The sequence below is a fragment of the Haliotis rubra genome, unplaced genomic scaffold, assembly GCF_003918875.1.
Source record: "Haliotis rubra isolate DU_JTF1 unplaced genomic scaffold, ASM391887v1 Scf55, whole genome shotgun sequence".
NCBI lineage: Eukaryota > Metazoa > Mollusca > Gastropoda > Lepetellida > Haliotidae > Haliotis > Haliotis rubra.
The window spans coordinates 1,211,244-1,231,400 of NW_025767246.1; the positions used below are offsets into that span (position 1 = coordinate 1,211,244).

A 20,157-nucleotide genomic window follows, 5' to 3' on the forward strand; every position below is an offset into this window, starting at 1 on the left:
ATGCCCAGGGCTTAATGCAATCAGAAATGTACATCCAGTAAGTGGAAATCTATAGAATGGATACATGAAAAAATACATCGCGTCCTGAGAGACGCATTAACCAGCATTGTACCCAAATTTTGACTATATATTTAATACAAAAATATTAAGTTATAATAATTATAAAATCTTACAGTGCAGCACTCTACACCACTTCATTATTTCACAAAACTCTCAAAACCGTGAAAAATTGGTCTTCAGCAACCCACACTTGTCACAAGAGGCAACTAACAGGATCAGGTGGTTAGACTCGCTGACTTGGTTGATGAACGTCATCATGTCCCAATTGCGTAGATCAATGCTTATGATGTCAATCACCGGATTGTCTGGTCCAGATTCTGTTATTTACAGACTGCTGGAATTTTGCTGCGTGTGACATTAAACAATAAACAAAATAAAAAAAATGATAAAAAAATAAACAAAATTAAAACAAACCATCACATTCCAGAGAGGACTCTTGACATTAATTGGGGGTCCTCTGGACTGTTCTGAAGGCAATGATAAAACCCTGATCCCATGTTTGTTGTCTGAATAAGCTTAAAAGAGGCTTGACTGATAAAATCACCTCAACTATGACCCGATGTAGTAATATTCATTCAAATTTAGGACTTTTTGCATACATGTAGATATGCATCCCAATATTCACCTGAGAAAACCTTTGATAAAATCTGTTTTATTTGCCAAATTATATTTTAAACCAGCCACAGCGGCAGGTGTCCCTGTTGAGGTGGGCAAGGATGGAGGAGAGCATGATGTTCTGTACTTCCGCAACCTGCTCACGTCGGAGACAGCCCGGCTCAATCAGTACATCACGCTGTGGAATAAAACAAAGGAAGAAGAGGCGGCAAACATTGCTGAAGAGGGTGAGCTTATAAACAGATGTCTCTCAAAAAAGAATTTTACCTAAGTAATGTTGATTACACAATGTTGAAGATTTGAACTTTTTATCCCCGCGTTTTGCAGGGGGATATTAAAATGCACTCGTAATTTCTGGAGCAGAACTTCAAAGCAGTTCACTATTTCTTCACCAAACTTGGCACATGGATAGGTCTGGTGGTGTACTGGTGCCCTTTGGCAGTTTTAGATTTCTGAATAAAGCATTTTTTTCGTTTGATACACCCATAAATCATGTCGTCTCTCACTTATTCCGCAGCTTGAATATATGTGTTGTGTGTATTATCCAATTGTTTGAATATTGTACCACTTGCTATAACAATAAAAAAAGAAAGAAAAAAGTTAAATAGACCTCTTTCTCAAAAGAAAGTTTAATGTCACAATATATATTCAGTTATCTATGTCAATACATCTATTTCTAAAGATTCCTATAAAAGATGAAAGGTAAAAAAAATAAAAATAATTTTTTGGGGCGTTTCCATGGCAACACTTTTGACTTTGACTGAATTTGGTGGTATTGCTCTTTTCCTGGCAGGCAGGTTAGTTGACTATGTCCTATTTGTACAGTTGAGGGTCAGATCCGAACCACCGTCGGCCAGGCTCAGCTTCTCATCAACCAGCGGTTCAAACAGTTCCGGGGTCTTGTGGACAACTGTGAGTTCAAGACTGGTGAGAAGGAGACAACGTGCACCGATCTCCAGGGCTTCTGGGATATGATCTACTTTCAGGTATCTGGACTCCCTTTTCTGAACATTTCATTATTATTGGGTCAGGGTGCTTATTGAAAAACTGTTTGCTGGACAACATGTTGGATGTCTTTTAAAAATGTTAGGCTTCTGATTTCATGAACGAAAAACTTGACTTGCTGGATGATATGTTATAAATCTTGTAAAAAATGTTTAGTTTTGTTTTTGAAGCAGTATCAGAAAAGCCTTATAAAAAGGATGGTAAGGTGACCTCGTGGTTAAAGCATTCAGTTATCACACTGAAGTGAGTGAGGATGGTTTTATGTCGCTTTTGGAAATAATCCAGTAATATCAGGGCAGGGGGACACCAGAAATGGGCTCCACGCATTGTACCCATGTGGGGAATAGAACCTGGGTATTTGGCGTGCTGAGCAAATCTTCAGGCACTAGGCTATCCCACCACCCCACTATCACACTGAAGGCCTGGCTGTTTTCCGACATGGATATAAGGTTTAGAGCTAATTTCTTGTGTCCCTTCCCCAGATATTGCTGTAATATTGCTAGAACTAGTAGAAGCACCGTAAAATCATCCTCACATTAACAAAAACTCCTGTCTCAAGTCCCACATGGGTCTCTCCTCATTTTCCCTCCTCCTCTCTTCCTTTCCCCCTCCTCCCTTCCCCCTCTCTCTTCTCCTTTCTCCTCTCCTCCTTCCCTCCCCCAAGTGATATTGCTGTATTGCTATACAGTGTATAAACAAGAATGAAATTGCACCCTCTCATCATGTGGACAGATACTAATCGATGTAGATTCAGCTTCATATTACCAAACATATCCTTCTTCGACAGGTTGAAGATGTGGATAAAAAGTTTGCTGACTTGAAAACTCTACAAGCCAATAACTGGCAGGAAGTGGAAAAAGCTGTGCCAGTGAAAAAGGTTGTCAAGGTAAGCGTTAAGGTTGTATGTATACCAGGTCAATACACTGTTCCATACAGGGCTGTGATCACCTTGGTCTTACATGTACATCGGAACGCTGCTTATCTGGACCCCATGTATAGAGAAACATTACCCTCTGGACGATTGTAACTTGTAACAAAATAATCCCTGAAACATGCTGGTTTATTTCAATTGCTTACAAAAATGCAAAATCCACACTAATGTGTTTCACTTGTGACAATGTTTGTTTTGTGTGTCGTCACCCTGCAGCCAACATCTGTGGGGCAGGGGCTGTTTTAAAACAGTTGATGATGATGTCATCCGTGATGATGATGATGATGATGATGATGATATTTCATTGCAGTTAAAATTTTAAGGGAGTGTGGACAATAGTGACACATGTTATGGATGACAACTTCCTTTATTTATAGGTGTAATGTTTCAATACAGTTTTGTATCCAAACATTGCACCTGCAAAATATAAAGATTTTTGCATAAAATTGGTCATTACTGCACTTCCAAACTTAAAAAATATGCCACTTTGTCTCTCAGTAAGTCACAAGAAGAGTCACAACTACATTGCAGGGGTGGAAATAACCCATTGCCCGACATACCAGTCCAGTGTTTTTTTCTGTCGGGCAAGCAAATTTGTATATCACTCTGTACCGGTGTCCAGTTGACTTTCCAATGTTAATTATGTTGTTTATTTGAAAATCACCAAGAAAATTGGCCGGTATAGTGGAAACATTATCAATGCAGGTGATTTTACATGTGCCACTGTACCGGAGTACACGGGCAATTTTAAAGTTATTTCCACCCCTGCATTGAGAATAGGACATTGTTATAAAATACAGGTGAAGTTTGGTTAGGTTAGAACATTGATTGTTTCTCAGAAAAAGTCGTCTGCTCCACTGAAACCCAAGGCAGGTGGTCCATCCAAGTTTGCGGCCTTCCGGGCTCAGATGAAGAAGCAGAAGGAAGAGGAGGCAAAGCCATCCGCTGCAGCAGCAGCTTCTCCGGCCGAGGCTGTGAAGGTCATTGACTTCGGTTTCTTCACTGTCACGAGTCCTGTCAAGAGCCCGGCCAAACACTGTGAAGGTAAATATTGGACTGCACTAAGCATGCCAACAGTGGGACAGATGAATGGCAAGTGATCAAATTTAAATGTCATCATTATGGTATCCTCGCCATAACTCCAGTCTTAAAAGTCTTAATGTGTCAGGATTTAAAAACTGTGGCACCAAATATCAAGAATCCCAGGATCACCATTAACTTTGAACACTGATCATGATGTTTCAGTGTCTTGATTCAAAATATTTGAATATTTCTGTGCAAAAAACCTTTGAAGGTTCAAATCAGGAGATAAGTGTCTTGATTTGAATATTTGATCGCGGAAAATCTTTGAAGGTTTAAATCCAGTTTAGATTTGAAATATGTTTCTCGATTTGTCTGCACCATACCCCAAGTTGTGAATGTGTGAGATCTGAATCACTTTGGACTTTTCTCTTACATCTTACATCTTACTGACATTCAGTGATATAACTGGAATACCTTTCAAGACCAAGTTAATCTGATTCACTCAGTCAGTCACTCGGTCCATCACTCAGGTAGTCAGTCACTGAGTGTTACTGTTAATGCTACCTTGTATTTTGCGATTTCATCAGCTGGTTCACCAGCTAAAGAAAATACTCCAGAGGACTCAACATCCAAACCAACAAGCAGCGACGTAGCCGCCACCCTCATTACCAAGACTCCACGCAGGAAGAGTTACGTTCCGGCAGTTCCCAGCCCCCTGCTCTGTGACATCACCCCTAAGCCTAAGCCTAGACGTAGCCTGGCCACCCCCCTAAAGAAGGAAGACCCAAGTGTTCCTCTGTCCCCAGTGGGCGTGTTCACCCCACCCCATGCAGCCTCACCAGTGCCAGCTGATACTAATGCCACGCCTAAACGGTAAGCAGAGATCCAAGTCTTGAGGATTTTGGCATAATTGTCACAATTTTTAGTCTAAAATTAAGATGTCCTTCCACAAATTACAGTATTTGTCAATTGTACGGCATAATTTACATGCGGCAAACCATAAAGGAGAAACTGTTGCAAGTTAAGCAACCCTACATTTTGTGAAACTAAGTTCTTGTTACTGAAAGTGTGGTCTCATTTTCAAAGTCATAATAAGCCTTTGACATCCTTAAGTGTCTTAACCAGTTGCTGTAAAAATTGTCATTTTTGAAATAATTAATGATTCTAGTAATAGTTTCCTGATGCTAAAACATTCACTGGTTTGATTCCTCACATGAGTGCAGTGTGAAGCCCATTTCTGTTGTTCCCCACCATGATATTACTGAAGTATTGCTGCTAAAATGGTGTAAAACCATACCCATTCACTCCTGATGCAAACTTGACCGGGTATCATTTGTTACAGGAGAAGCATAAGATTAAGGAAGTCCTTGTCGCTAACCCCAGTCAGCGACCAACCTACAGTATCTGAGGGGACCCCTGGCCTTGACCCTTGCTTCCTTCAGCCGTCAGGTCAACCAGAAGCTGATCCTCACAACACATCTGACCTGGCCATGTTCCTGGAACAGACGACCACACAGCCTGACGACACTGACAGTCATGACACGCCTCTTTCTCCAAGTTTTTCCAACCTTCAGAAAGTAAGTCAAGCTTTTTGTTGACATTCCATTGCAAGCATTACATGCTCACATATGCTTACCGTATATTACTGCAGATAAGCCGAATTTTGAGGACCAAAAAAAGCAGTCTGTAGAAGGGGGTTGGCTTATCTATTGGTTACACTTTCGTCAAAATTTTTTTAGGGGGTAAGAAAACGACATGGTATCGCTTCATGTAAACAAACAAGAGAAGATGACTTTGTCAGTAAAGACGTTAGATTTGCAATTAAACATCACTAGACAAGATTATTTACCTATTTAGTTCTAATTTGTTTTTGCTAAGCATTGTCATATATGCAGGGATTAAGATATCAGGGGACTGCCTCCGTGGTGTAGTTTTCGAGCGTCCGCCCGGAGAGCGGAAGGTCGCGGGTTCGATCCCCGACCGCGTCATACCAAAAGACGTTAAAATATGGTACTTGTTGGTCCCTGCCTGGCGCTCGGCATTAATGGGTACAACAAGGACTGGTCGGCTCGGGAGTCAGTATAATGTGTCTGAGTGGGGTATTCATGCTTCACTGCGGCATGGTATCTCAGTGGGCTAGCACTATAAAACCAGCTTCAATCTGGGCTAGTACAAGCAGCAGCACATACACACGCATGCCCGTCGTCATATGAGCAAAATATTCTCAAGCACGACGTTAAACCCAATTTCACCTCACCTAAGATATCAGGGTACATATCTGTATGTATAATGTGCCTCCTTTACTTCGCGATTGATTGTGATTAAAATTTCGGTACAATGTCGTCCAAGAAATGACATATTTGAAGATGGTTGACTTCAGTCAACATATGTTTTAGATGGTTGTTGTGATCAATGCATTTCTTCAAAGGGGAACGCAAAGGAAAATACCGAATATGAATTTCAAAGGGTGAATTAATATTATTGTAACTGATGTTAATGTTTATAGTTGATAAGTTGCTACAACTGTAGCACATGGGAAGGATATTAATAGAATGTGTCAGACAAGATGGTTTGTATGACCTTGTGGATTATTGTGTATTTAGAATCTACTCTAAGAGAAGGTAAAAGATCTGCGCTCAAGAAGTTACCATCCACTCAGCGGCGACGATCACGGCGTAGTGTCCAGTTTGCAATGTCTCCTGGTAGTTCTCCAGTCTCAAATACCAAATTGCCCTCCACGCCATACAACCGAGATGCATTAGGTGAGTAGTATCAACATTGTTGGACATGTCTCTTACATAAGGCAGGTAGAGTAGCTTTGTGGTTAAAACGTTCTGTCATCCCCAAGTGGGTTCAGAATGTGAAGCCCATTTCTGGTGTTAGAAGATGAACCTGGGACTCATTTAAGAAATGAAATATGTCTAGACATGTACTGTTAGAAAATGGTTAGACCCAGATTTGTTGTCAGATGTAGTGTTGAAATCGCACAATTGATAATTGGTTCATTACCGACGAGCAATCATCGAAACAAATTGGTTAGTTTCCTACACAGGTTGTTATTGCAGATAAGTATAAGGTGGTTCTCTGTTGTTTTTTGCTTTATTTAGAAACTGACATTTGCATTTGCAAATTTCCCATCCAATGTAAAATGATGCAACTTGCTACTTTAAAGTGATGACTAATATATCATTAACATAAACTTCCTGGAGTCTTCAAGAAATATTTAGTCATGACTTTGCAGTAAGTGAAGTGAGTTTACTAAGAATTAAACACATTTTCAGGCCCTGAGAACTTCTAAGATATGTGCTGCCTCCGTGGTGTAGTGGTTAGAGCGTCCGCCCGGAGAGCGGAAGGTCGCGGGTTTGATCCCTGGCCGTGTTGTTGGTCCCTGCCTGGCGCTCGGCATTAATGTGTACAACAAGGACTGGTCGGCTCGGAGTCAGTATAATGTGTCTGAGTGGGATATTCATGCTTCACTGCGGCATGGTATCTCAGTGGGCTAGCACTATAAAACCAGCTTAAGTCTGGGCTAGTACAAGCAGCCGCACATACACATACACGTGCATGCACCTCGTCATATGAGCGAAATATTCTCAAGCATGACGTTAAACCCACTGTCACCTCACCTCACATCTAAGATATGTTCCATCGTCCAAAGTTTCAAACACTAAAACAGTAGTTCCAAAATTGGTTGTGTTCAATTATGAGAAAATGTGTTCAATTGCTTGGTTGTTTGGTCACTGCAACCAAGCTTTGATTATTTCAATTAATCGGAACATCACTAGTCCGATGACTAGTACACAAATAGTGCTGTTACAAAATAATCCCTTAGTCTGATGGAATATGTAGTAAGGTATCCTGGAGTGGTAGAATGAGAGAACTAATGAGTGAGTGAGTTTAGTTTTACTCCGCGAGAGAACTAATGAGCTACATTGAACTAGATTAGATTGAAGCACTGTGATTATTCATGTCTTCAACTGACTTGTTAGCAGTCAGAATTTCTAAAATGCACATTTGCACAAATCATAATGATTCCATATTTTGTAATATCATTTAATGTGACCTTACAATCAATGTTGTTACTAATTTGTCAAGATTTATGAAAAGATACATGGAGATATTGGAATGTTGAAGAGTCATTCGTGATGGCTGCATAATGTGATCTTGTTTCCAGTCCCCAAGTCACGTTTGAGTCATGGTGAATACCTGTTCACACCCCCGAAGGAGGAAACGGAGCCTGAGCCTTCAGCCGACAGTACTCCAACACAGCAAAGGAGACCGGTATGTTAATTTCACATGGGGATCAAGAATCTGTAGTTGTCAAAGATGGGGCAATTTGTTGTTCAGAGTTATGTCCCCTTGCCATGCTGGAAAGCGATGACTGGGTTCGAATCTTGGTTTGCCTGAACCTTGTTGTATACTCGAATATGTCGTGATGAATATGTGTCACTGTAATAATCTGAGCAGATATTCCATGATTCCCATACAGAATAACTATCGCACTGAAGCAAAGATATCCTTACATGAAATATCAGTAGTTATAAGCACAGCTCAGTGATACGAAACTAAAAATATGATACGAAACTAAAAATATGATACGAAACTAAACATAATCACTCCTGCTTTGTCTGTTACTTGAGGTTCGTACATTTCATTATAAGGTTTATAGCTATACATGGCCTAGATTTTTTAAGCTCTCTTAGCTAGTCTTAAGTTAATGTATGGCACTTACGACTATCTTAGCGCTAAGAGAGCTTCGAAAATCTAGGCCCAGGTTCATATAACAATACTTTGTGTTGATCTGTAGCGCGAGATTATGGCTGGATGTATTGCATGTATATTTTTGTTACAAATTTTATTAAAAGTTTTCAACTTAAGTATCATTGTTTGTGCTTAATAACGTAGGTTTTACAAATTGTTTTTGGAATGTTTTGTCCAGAAACATGGTGGATGTGGTCAGCTTACTAGCGATGTATAACATGTACGAGTTTGTCACAGCTGGGTGGACGTTGTTATGTTTGAAAGTTCAGTTTTTTATAACATGGATTACAAACATATTTCAAATTTTTAAACTTATCCTATCTCACGACTTGCACCTCTCTCTTGCTTCGACTTTAAGTGGAACGACTGTAAACTTTTTTCCATAGGCCTCCTTGTCCATTCGCCCGTGCACACCATGCTGCTCTCCTTAATTAGCTTCCTAGTTCCTAATAAAGCTTGCAGCATGCTCCACTAATTGCCCACGTGACTACCTTGAATGATCATTCTCTTTCTTGTCGCACAACTGTATGGACGTGCTGTATATTAGGGACATTATTTCACCCTAACATCATGGGGAAAACTGATAATCAGTCAAGGAATAGGAAAGTTTTTGCTCAATGCAAGACAAATTATTCGTCCCTCGACTCTCACTCGTCTTGCAGTGACTGTATTGGACAATGCAACTGGAACAAGCGATGTGGCAAGTGTAATTCACTAAAAGATGAGGATTTTAAGGCCTACCTTCGTGTTTACTCCCGGAGAATCGCCGATAGGGACAGGAAATTAACAGAATCTGATCCCACTCCCGCCAAGCGTATCAAGTTACAGAGACAGAAAATCGTACCTTCACACAAGAGAGCGACGTCTGTGGTTCAAGAGGATTTTATGGAGGCTTCATCAGATTCTTACTTATCTGAGGACATTCGGCACCTATTGCATACGCATCAATCACCTCCTTCCATAGCGTCAGATCACTCGCGGGTGGTTGTGATCGAGAATTTTTCATTGCCTGTCCCATCTACACTACCAGGGGACCTTAGATCAACACTATCATCATCCAGATCATCGGTACATATCCCCTCGACTGTCTCAGTTCGTTTGGAGCCTGGCCAACTGCGTTCAACCAGCCAAATGTCTCCCCACAGTTCATTGAACCGGACGGAGCTGGCTACAACAGCGTCGCCGGGGGACGTTCATCATGAATCAACACTTCAGGTTTCCTCACCTAACGCCGATCTAGATCGCCACATCATTCTAGATCACCACAATGATCTAGATCACCACAACGATCCAGATCACCATCACATGCCCGATCTAGATCACCGTGCCGATCCAGATCACAGTCACGATCCAGAGCACAACTACGATCCACATCACCTGATCAATCCAGATCACCAAACGGGTCCAGATCACAACTTCGAATCAGATCACCGGACAGATCCAGATCACCTAACCGATCCAGATCACAACCGAATTGGACCATCCTCAAAGATCTGTACGTCACCAACCTGCTACTTCACGGCTATCAGCTACCCGTTATTGGCAGTCCACCTCTGACGTCGCATCAGGCTCATCGCTCATATCCTGTGGACCAGCTTCAGACTCTGCAATCCACCATAGGTACGCTATTAGACAAACTCGCGATAGAGCTCCTAGGTCCATCGCCCGTCACTCCAGGATTCTACACCCCCATCTTCTTGGTTCCAAAGAAAAATTCCAACAAACTCCGGCTCATCTTCAATATGAAGTTGTTGTATGCCCGATTCCTGCTTCCACCGCCTCACTTCAGGATGGTGTCGATCAACCATTTACGCACCATCCTGAAGAAGGGAGACTTCCTTATCAGCCTAGATCTTCAGGATGCTTATCTTCACGTTCCGATACATCCAGAACACCGGAAGTACCTTCGCCTCATGTTCAACGGGAATCACTACCAATGGAAAGTCCTACCATTTGGAATTTCCACGGCCCCGTGGCTTTTTACCCGAATTACCAAGCCCATGACGAGCTTCCTCCACTTTCAAGGGATCACCTTCGAAAGCTACATAGACGATTGCATCCAGGCTCAACAGGATCCGATCGTATTGCTTCGCCAGCTACAGTTCACCACCATGCTGCTCAGACAGTAAGGGTGGCTGTTGAACATCGCGAAATCGGAACTAATAATACCGACTCAGAAACTCCAATTCATCGGAACACTGTTCGAGACTCGTCAGGGGATGATGTTCGTACCTCACGACAGGTGGATAAAGATTCAGCAATGCATTCCTCCAGGACTCTCAGGCAAGAACCTTACGACAGTGGCAGGAGCTACTGGGCCACCTGACGTCCGCTCAAGCCTTAACGTACAGAGGGGGTACCTTGTAAATCGTGGCAAGGCGAGGCTTACTTGCCGAGTTGCGTTGCTTGTCTTGTACAAGGTTGGGGCCGAACACCACATCGCTCGTCAACACCACGCTCGGGAGCACCCATCTCCCTGGGAGTCGTTGTGTTCAGTAAGCCAAGGGGTTCCGGAGAACCCACTACAAGCATAGGAGTTGCGTGCATGCGTAAGAGGCCTCCCTTGTACATCGCTATCTACGGTTGTCATCAGTCCACACAGCTCCAAGACCAGCTGTTCGCACTGTCCAGACAGAAGGGTAATCTGCGGCCCGCCGTCCAACCGTGGGATAAGTGCAAGTCGTGAGATAGGATAAGTTTATATACTTATCCTATCTCACGCGATGGATGCCCGTCCGGCCTCCCCCCTACTCAGATTACAACGTTGGCTCCAAGATGAGAATGATCATTCAAGGTAGGCACGTGGGCAATTAGTGGAGCATGCTGAAGCTTTATTAGGAACTAGGAAGCTAATTAAGGAGAGCAGCATGGAGTGCATGGGCGAATGGACAAGGAGGCCTATGGAAAAAAAGTTTACAGTTGTTCAACTAAAAGTCGAAGCAAGAGAGAGGTGCAAGTCGTGAGATAGGATAAGCATATAAATATACAATTTATATTAAAATTCCCAATATTATCACACATATGATGATATTATTACGGTTTATATTAATAAAAGGACTATTTCGAAAATGTATAGCGTAATGTCATCGTAAGTACATGTGTTGAATATATGGAACAAGTGTCAACTTAAGTGCCGTGTCTGGCCTTAATCTCTGCACTACACAAAATAACACTCTTATTTCAGCGGCCAAGTCTTCTGTTCACCCCAGCCTGTCAAGACAGTGCAGCAGTGAGTGCTGATAACCTGATGGTGTTCACACCTTGACTTCGTCCACCATTTTGTCTACCCAGCTACACATATGTTCATAGTGCAGGATGAACCAATCACCGCTCAGCCCCTTGTGTAAAGTACAGAGATTTTAGATGCCAGTATTTTAGATCGCAGAAATCACTGAGTTTTAGTTGTCAAGGACAACACTGGAACTATATTGGTGATATTTTTATATGTAAGAAGGTTGCAAGTAGTTCTGTAACTCAGAGATCACAGTTTTGTTTATATTTGGTGCCAAAATGGCTTGTGAAAGTCAAAGCCTTAGTTTGAATCAGAAGTGCTTATAGATTTGGAATTAATGAAGAATTATTAAGTGTAGTTGTGTTTTCATGAACTAAGAATGTTGTAAGATTTTTGTAATGCCTTAAAGCTCTTTATCAGTGGTCAAGAAATATGTATGTGACGTATTGAGATTGTAAAGTTTCTCTGCCTTGTTTCCTATTGTGATCTTAGCGCCAAGGCAATAATAAGTAACAGGGCCGACAAACATAGTGCTGAAATCTCTTTGTTGTTAGTTCCCTTGGTCAAATTCACAAGGTGATCTTAGCGCCAAGACAATAATCAGTAACAGGGCCAACAGACAGTGCTGAGATCTTTGTTGTTAGTTTCCTTGGTCAAATTCACAAAGTGATCTTAGCGCCAAGACAATCATACGAAACAGGGCCGACAGACATAGTGCTGAGATCTCTTTGTTGTTAGTTCCCTTGGTCAAATTCACAAAGTGATCTTAGCGCCAAGACAATAATAAGTAACAGGGCCGACAGACAGTGCTAAGATCTCTTCGTTGTCAGTTCCCTTGGTCCAGTTCACAAAGTGAGCTTAGCGCAATCGTAACTCAAGTGGGGAACAGATGCAGTTCTTCCTGAGGCAGGTCCTGGGATCCAACTCACACGACAATCTTAGCATGAAGACACTCATAACTCCCACATTCACAGTCTCAGAGCTAAGACTGCTTTTTCAGACTTGGCTCTATGTCCAATTGACAAGATGATCTTAGTGTTAAGACAGTCGTAACTCCCTCATTCTCATTCCCAGAGTCTCAGAGCTAAGACTGCTTTGTCAGACTGGATGCTGGGTCCAATTTAAATGATCTTTGTTCTAAGACAGTTGTAACTCTGAATGTCAGAGCTAAGACCCAGGAGCAAGATGGTCCAGTTCACAAGATGAAAAGAAACCTACATATCTGTGTGAAGCTGTGAGTTAAGATGGTCATATCAGTAAGACCTCTTTATGCACAGGAGATCTTGTATATACAGTAACTGATCACTTTTGTATAGAACACTCACATAACTCCAGTCTGGTAAAACAGAAAGGCTGTCATTGACATATGTAAATATATGTGATATGTATAACAACCAGAAGAATTATAGCACCCTGGTGGTTTAAGACTGGGCCTGTGTCAATGTTTTTAACTGTTGTACGGGACAGGCAATTAGCCAGTATCCACAAATTCATGTTCTTAAAGACATAAGTGAATAGCTTTGACGAATATCAGCCACTTTTGCAGGAACTCAGAATGAAGTAGTAGGGGGGATAATCGGATTAACAGTTTAAACTGTTTGCATGATTTTGATTATTGAAAAAAGATGCCACTTTGTTTCTGCAGTCTGTGGAATTGCCATGGTAGTTTATATTTTATATTAATGATTTCTGTTTCTCCTTTGCTCTTCTGCCTATCTTTCTGTATTGCTGTAAAATGTCTTCAAATGAACTCCGTGAATACAACTGGCACAGTCATGTATTCATGAGCGTCTGGTGTTCGATGAATTACACAATATTCCAGCCTTATCTCTGCAGTGGACAACAGAACTGAGGGACCATGATCCTAAACAGGGCAGCAGTTAGACTTAATGGTGGTCTACTTGTCTGTGGCTGATATTTGAAAGAGGTAGTGACTTGTTAAAAAGTGTGTGAATAATCTCACCAAAGCTCAGAATTTACCTCCTAAGGACATTCCACTAATTGAAGAACCTTCCACAAGTCAGAGCATGCAGCGTGGCTTGTTAATGATTCTCACAACTTCCTTTGGTCATAGTAAAGGTTTTGTGTTTTTCCAAACCTCTGTCTACATTGTCAGTCATGCTTGAAGACTTTCCAGCCCATCTCAGTATTTATTTGCCTTCATTCAAGATGGGTGTAATGTTGATGAAAATGGTGGATTCAAGGGCTACATGAGATATTATTAATTATTACCTATTATCATAATCATAGACACTGCATTAAGAAAATAAGCTGTTTGATAGTTTCTTGGTACTTATGTAACTATATTAGGTCCATTTGTTTTTTATACATCCAGGACAGATTGAATATTTACGTGTACAGAGAATATCAAATAAATATGCTAAGTCTTGGAGGATTTGTTGTGTTTGTTGAGCACAGTGGACTGTGTGATCTGTAATTGTGCCAAAATATGCTGCTCACACTTTGCTAAGGATCACAAAAATTCCCAACTTTGCTTTAACATACCGGTAGATTTAGTATTTGAAATTGTATCCATTTAAAACTGGATGCAGTAACCCCTCTTTTGGCAAACAGCCACTTTAATCTAACCCTATGCACTTGATACATGAATAGCCATAAAAATGGTTTTCGTGGCACCAATCAAACATTTTGCAGGTATGGGATCCACAAGATGCAATGACAAACTGAAACCTAGGATCCATGCTTACAATAAGCTTAGATATTTAAACCAAATTAGACACAACATAGTCTCAAATCATTGATTCAACAGCAAACTTAGCAATGTGTGAATAGTATACCATGATCAATGTCTTGAAGATGATTTCACTTACATACACAGTAATGTCACATTTGTCAATATTTCATATTGTGACAAATATACACAGTAACTATGGTTATATCTAAAGGACCACCAATTCTAGTGTATGGATTATTGTGTTGTTAACAAATAAAGTGGCCAAGAAAAACAATTTGTTATAAATGTATTGTACTGCAGCATGTGCATGGGTGTCCGTATTAATGCGAGTTCTTTCATTTTCTTGTCCACTGAGTTTCAGACCTTGGGTAGCTGAATGCGTGACGTCATCCACTGACTGCACAGCTTGTCTGCCCTAGAAATGATTATTTACATTATGTCATCATATTGCTGGGCGTTAACTACCACACAAAACAAACATCTTCACAAAGAAAAACAATACTGAACCAGTTTATTCAGACATCTCCCATAAATATACATGAATGTACAAGTATAACGTCACACCCCTTGCCCACGACATGCTCCCATAGGAACACTCCATTAACAATTTCTACAACCCATCTGTCTGCTGATAAATGAAACATACCAGTACCCCTTATACAGTAACATGGGTTTATATATCATCTCTAAAGGAGGTCAATTTCCTTGGAATTTTAGAAACAGGGCATTGAATGTTCTTTTTCGGTTGAGTTCATATCCGTGACAGCAAATTCAAGCTTCATTGATTCCAACTGGGACTGTATGCATAAATGAAACGCTTACCGGTACTTAAGTTTCTTTTGAAAACTATTTCTTCTGCTCGCTGAGTTTTCCCCCTTGGATTGTCAAGATGCACATCAATAAAGACGAAAGCACAATTTGCACAGAGCAATTTAAATGCAAATTTACAATTGTTGTTCAATGATGGCAACAGTGGAAGAGTTTTAGTGAGTTTAGTTTTACGCCGCACTCAGCAATATTCCAGCTATATGGCGGCAATACTGGAAGAAAATCATGTAATTGCACAACACGAGCCATTCTTGCTTAAACATTTGAGAATTATACATTGAAGATGTCAGTATTCAGAGTTTCAAGTTTTCAAATAACTGTTCAAGAGGAAGACGGTTATATCAATCTTTGAACCACATTTAGCAATATTTCAGTAACATCATCGAAGGGCATCCCAGAAATGAGCTTCACTCATTGTTCTCGTGTAGAAGAACAACCATGGCCTTGTCAAGTGAGGTGAGGTGAAATTGGGTTTAAAGTCGTGCTTGAGAATATTTCGCTCATATGACGATGTGCATGCGTGTGTATGTGTATGTGCAGATGCTTGTACTAGCCCAGACTTAAGCTGGTTTTATAGTGCCAGCCCACTGAGATACCATACCACAGTGCAGCATGAATACCCCACTCGGAGCCGACCAGTCCTTGTTGTACCCATTAATGCCGAGCACCAGGCAGGGACCAACAAGTACCATATTTTAACATCTTTTGGTATGACGCGGTCGGGGATCGAACCAGCGACCTTCCTATCTCTGGGCGGATGCTCTAACCACTACACCACGGAGGCGGTCCCATGTCAAGATGAGCAATGGTTTTAACTACACTTGTAAATACAAAACAATTTCTGAATGACAGTGGGCTAATTTTGTACAAAATAAGATGTATATGTCCATTTTTATACTTTTCCTCTTCAAGCAATGACTTTCCATTGATGTCAAAGTTAAGTAACAATCCAATGATGTCAAGGTTGGTTTGTTGTTTTACGCCGCACTCAGCAATATTCCAGCTATATGGAGGGGCACTCTGTAAATAATCGAGTCTGGACCAGACAATCCAGTGATTAACAACATGAGCATAGATCTACGCAATTGGGATACGATGACATTCTGGCGAGTCTGATGGCCTGATGGCCCGAGCCTCTTACGTCAAGCATGGAGTAATCTTCAGATCTTCACAGGCCTGTGCCATAGTAACGCAACCTTTTCCCCTGGCAATTGATTCACCATTCGTTGAGGGCGGTGGGTAACCTCTTGAGCTGCTCGTCAATTAAAAAGGCCAAGGTTTGATTGCCTACAAGGCTAAAACACATGAAGCCCTGCCGTGATATTGCTGGAATACTGCTAAAAATGGAATAAAACCATACTCACTTATATATATATATATATATTCATACCAGCCGACCTAAATCATTATATAGTGAAACCTTGTTTATCTGGAACCTGGGTGATGGACAATCACCTCTAGAAATGCATACACAGTCAAAAGCCACTGTCAAACATGTAAATCATAAAGGCTTGTTCCCGAATGTATTCCCTTTTTATGCATTGATTGTTTGGAACCTCTGATAACTCAAATATTTTACTTATGTCAATTCAACTTCGACTTGTTTGTTGATACATTGCAACAAATGTATCGGGTACATAAGTAAATCCATCAATACACTTGATTTCAATGGGAATGATCGTTTCAAGATCTAACACAAGCTCACTGTGTTCAAATTACTATCAATATGATTGTCAAAGGATTAGGTAGAGTAAGGGTCCTTCTTGATTCATAGAGGGGCGGTGGGGTAGCCTAGTGGTTAAAGCGTTGTCTCGTCACACCGAAGACCCGGGTTCGATTCCCCACATGGGCACAATGTGTTAAGCCCATTTCTGGTGTCCCCCGCCGTGATATTGCTGGAATATTGCTAAAAGCAGCGTAAAACTAAACTCAGTCATGCAGTCTTGATTCATAGGAATGCATAATTTAAGATTTGGGCAGAATGGTGAAAATTGTTATCAAAGTTGCCATGGTTAACAGAGCCAAATATGTTCGACTGAATGAAAATTAAACCTTGTGAATTTCAACTGCATATTTGGGTCTTACGACAACATATACGAATGAAAGTTGTGGACAAGCCAGATTTTAGACATTTTCAGAGGTTTTCTAGTAGCAACAAAAGCAAGTCTTTGACCCAGATTTTCATAGATGCAAATAAAAACAATAGAAATATATGGTAAAATAATTTGTCTTGGGTCACACACTTGCTCATTCTTAGTTTCCATAACTTTAATACATGACACTTCTTGAAGGCCCTTATCCTACCTCCCTTGTAAAATGCCTCTCCACAATTTCAGAAGTGTCAAAACAACAATCAAAGACAAAAACAAATTACAATGACCTTCCAGTGTAAAGAATCCCAAACAATTATCTCACAGAAAGATGATGTACAGTTGAATAGAAATATATCCCTTAAAAACAGAAACAATGAGACCATAATGAAAGCAAATGTCTGAATATGAAACCAACTTGTGGGCTAGTCTAATGTCATACACCACAAGAATCTAAATTATGCAAATGAGTTTACAATAAGTTTACATATCGAATTAATGTTGTACACTGTTAATTAAAAAGAGACATTTGTAAGTAATCAGATTGTCATAAATAGGGAAAATATCTTTAGGTATTTCCAAAAGCCACTGTGGGATAAGGACCTTTTTTGACGCCAAGGTCTGCATAATTTAAGTAATTATCCAGATTCTAGGATTTGTCATGAAAACTTAGTGAAATACACATATTTGCACTTTAAACGACACAGATCTAAAATATGTCGTAAAGGCCGACTTCAGGAAACAACATGAGTACATCTTTGACCAGAGCTGATTTTCTGATGGCATGTAGATAAAGAAATTACACAATATGGTATAAATATCATCTTGGGTCAAGAACTTGAGCAAGAATGGTTCTATTTGTAGTTTATCATCCCAGAAGTGCAAAACTTGCAAGCATAAGAAACAAAAATACTTGCTGCCAACATTTAAAAATGTCTCATATTGTCCGTATTAATAAAATTTCTGCAACTTTCAAGAGATTCAAAAACAGCCCTTATCCCAACACCTCCCTTGATAACAATGCGCATATGGAAGACATATTTCGAGCACAGAGCATATTCACAGCAACAGAGACAAGTATCCATGCGACAACCCTACATACCATGTAGCATTATAAAGATATATATCTCTGTGTATATACACAGTCACACCAAACATAACATTATGTTACATAATGATAAATGAGAATTCATAATGTGCCTTTTCCATGTACATGGCACATGCTCAAAGCGCTAGCACACTATTTATTTCCCCAGATAACCCAAGCTGCCTGTGAGGCGCTAGAAGGTTAATAGTCACATGACTTATCCCACCGGGTACCCATTTTCTGCAGGGTCAACAGCATGGAGGTCAAACCTCCACAGGAAACATCACATACCTCAAGCTTCCTGCAACATTACTAAACTCAACACCACAATGACGATTATAAAGTGGTCAGATGCAACAAGTTATATTTGGTATTATCAACACAACAATCACCATTTCTTTAAACTTCAGGGCCCCTATCCACAAAGCGTTCGTAACATTACGACCAAAGTTATATTTGGTATTACAGATCCCAACAATCACCATTTCTTTAAACTTCAGGGCCCCTATCCACAAAGCGTTCGTAACGTTACGACCAAAGTTATATTTGGTATTACAGATCACAACAATCACCATTTCTTCAAACTTCAGGGCCCCTATCCACAAAGCGTTCATAACGTTACGACCAAAGTTATATTTGGTGTAACAGATCACAACAATCACCATTTCTTTAAACTTCAGGGCCCCTATCCACAAAGCGTTCGTAACGTTACGACCAAAGTTATATTTGGTGTAACAGATCACAACAATCACCATTTCTTTAAACTTCAGGGCCCCTATCCACAAAGCGTTCGTAACGTTACGACCAAAGTTATATTTGGTGTAACAGATCACAACAATCACTTGAAACTTGCGGATCCCTATCCACAAAGCATTTGTAACGTTACGACCTGTCTTAAAGGTCACATGCAACCAAAAAATCAAACATAATTAAAACACAATTATCACTTCTTCATGACATATAATATGCATTGCTGATTATGAAAAAACAAATAAACAAAATTATAAGCGTATAATCGCAAATCAAAAGTGCAATATTTTGTACTTGGGTTTACCGCCCTCGAAACGAAGCAGCCGGGATACCGAGCCCAGTCAGAGCGGGTGGGTGTGAGCTCAAGTGTAACGGCTGGTTCATTAGCAGATGCTGCCTTAACGGCTGATTGTGTGTGTATATATAGAGATGTTGGGTTTTGTAAATACATGCTCATTTTTTGTGTATAACATTTTGCAACCAACAGACATCATAACATGTCATGTGTTAAAGTATCACACCTGCCTGTCTGTGTAATTACATAATGTGACAGCGACCGAACTCGGGCCATAAATCAATGCGTTTTGTTTATGGTGTATAGCCTGATTGGTGTTAAGTTCAAATTGCATGTGGTCAGTGATCGCGCGGTTGTGTATTGAATATTGTCATTAGCAGACAGGCAGGCAGACACACAGGTGTCAATAAAACAAGACATTGAGTTTTGTCTGTGACAGCGACATATCTATATCACAGTTAGAAATTGTGTCAGCGCTAAATAATGACATTGCTTTTAAGTATCGAACTGAGAAAGTGACTCGGTAAGAAGAACGTGTGGTGAAATAGACAAATGAAATTATATAAACAGTTTATTTACTGTCATAACATATAAAAGCTCAGCCTGTGAGATATCAACAAAACATTATGAAAATAGCTCACACCAAAGCCTACACCGAGTATTCACCAGACAGCCCGCTTCCAAGTTGCGCGAACCTATTTCACTGCGCACGTGCTATGAGCGCAGCCCAGTTGTTGAAACCCGTATTCCCCAGAAAAGTCTGGGGAAAATTAGTGAAACGTTTG

The 20,157-nt window shown here is 40.5% G+C and overlaps 1 protein-coding gene across 1 annotated transcript in view; it reads left to right on the plus strand.

The window, feature by feature from the left end:
• LOC124253702 (nucleolar protein dao-5-like) overlaps positions 1-14,017 on the plus strand; it is a 34,605-nt gene extending 20,588 nt beyond the window's left edge. The window contains 9 exon segments of the mRNA XM_046687513.1: positions 738-902; positions 1,501-1,661; positions 2,468-2,566; positions 3,451-3,655; positions 4,222-4,507; positions 4,977-5,211; positions 6,186-6,396; positions 7,809-7,915; positions 11,580-14,017. Coding sequence (XP_046543469.1) covers positions 738-902; positions 1,501-1,661; positions 2,468-2,566; positions 3,451-3,655; positions 4,222-4,507; positions 4,977-5,211; positions 6,186-6,396; positions 7,809-7,915; positions 11,580-11,660 — 1,550 coding nt within the window. The 3' untranslated portion in view covers positions 11,661-14,017.
• The last annotated feature ends 6,140 nt before the right edge of the window (positions 14,018-20,157 follow it).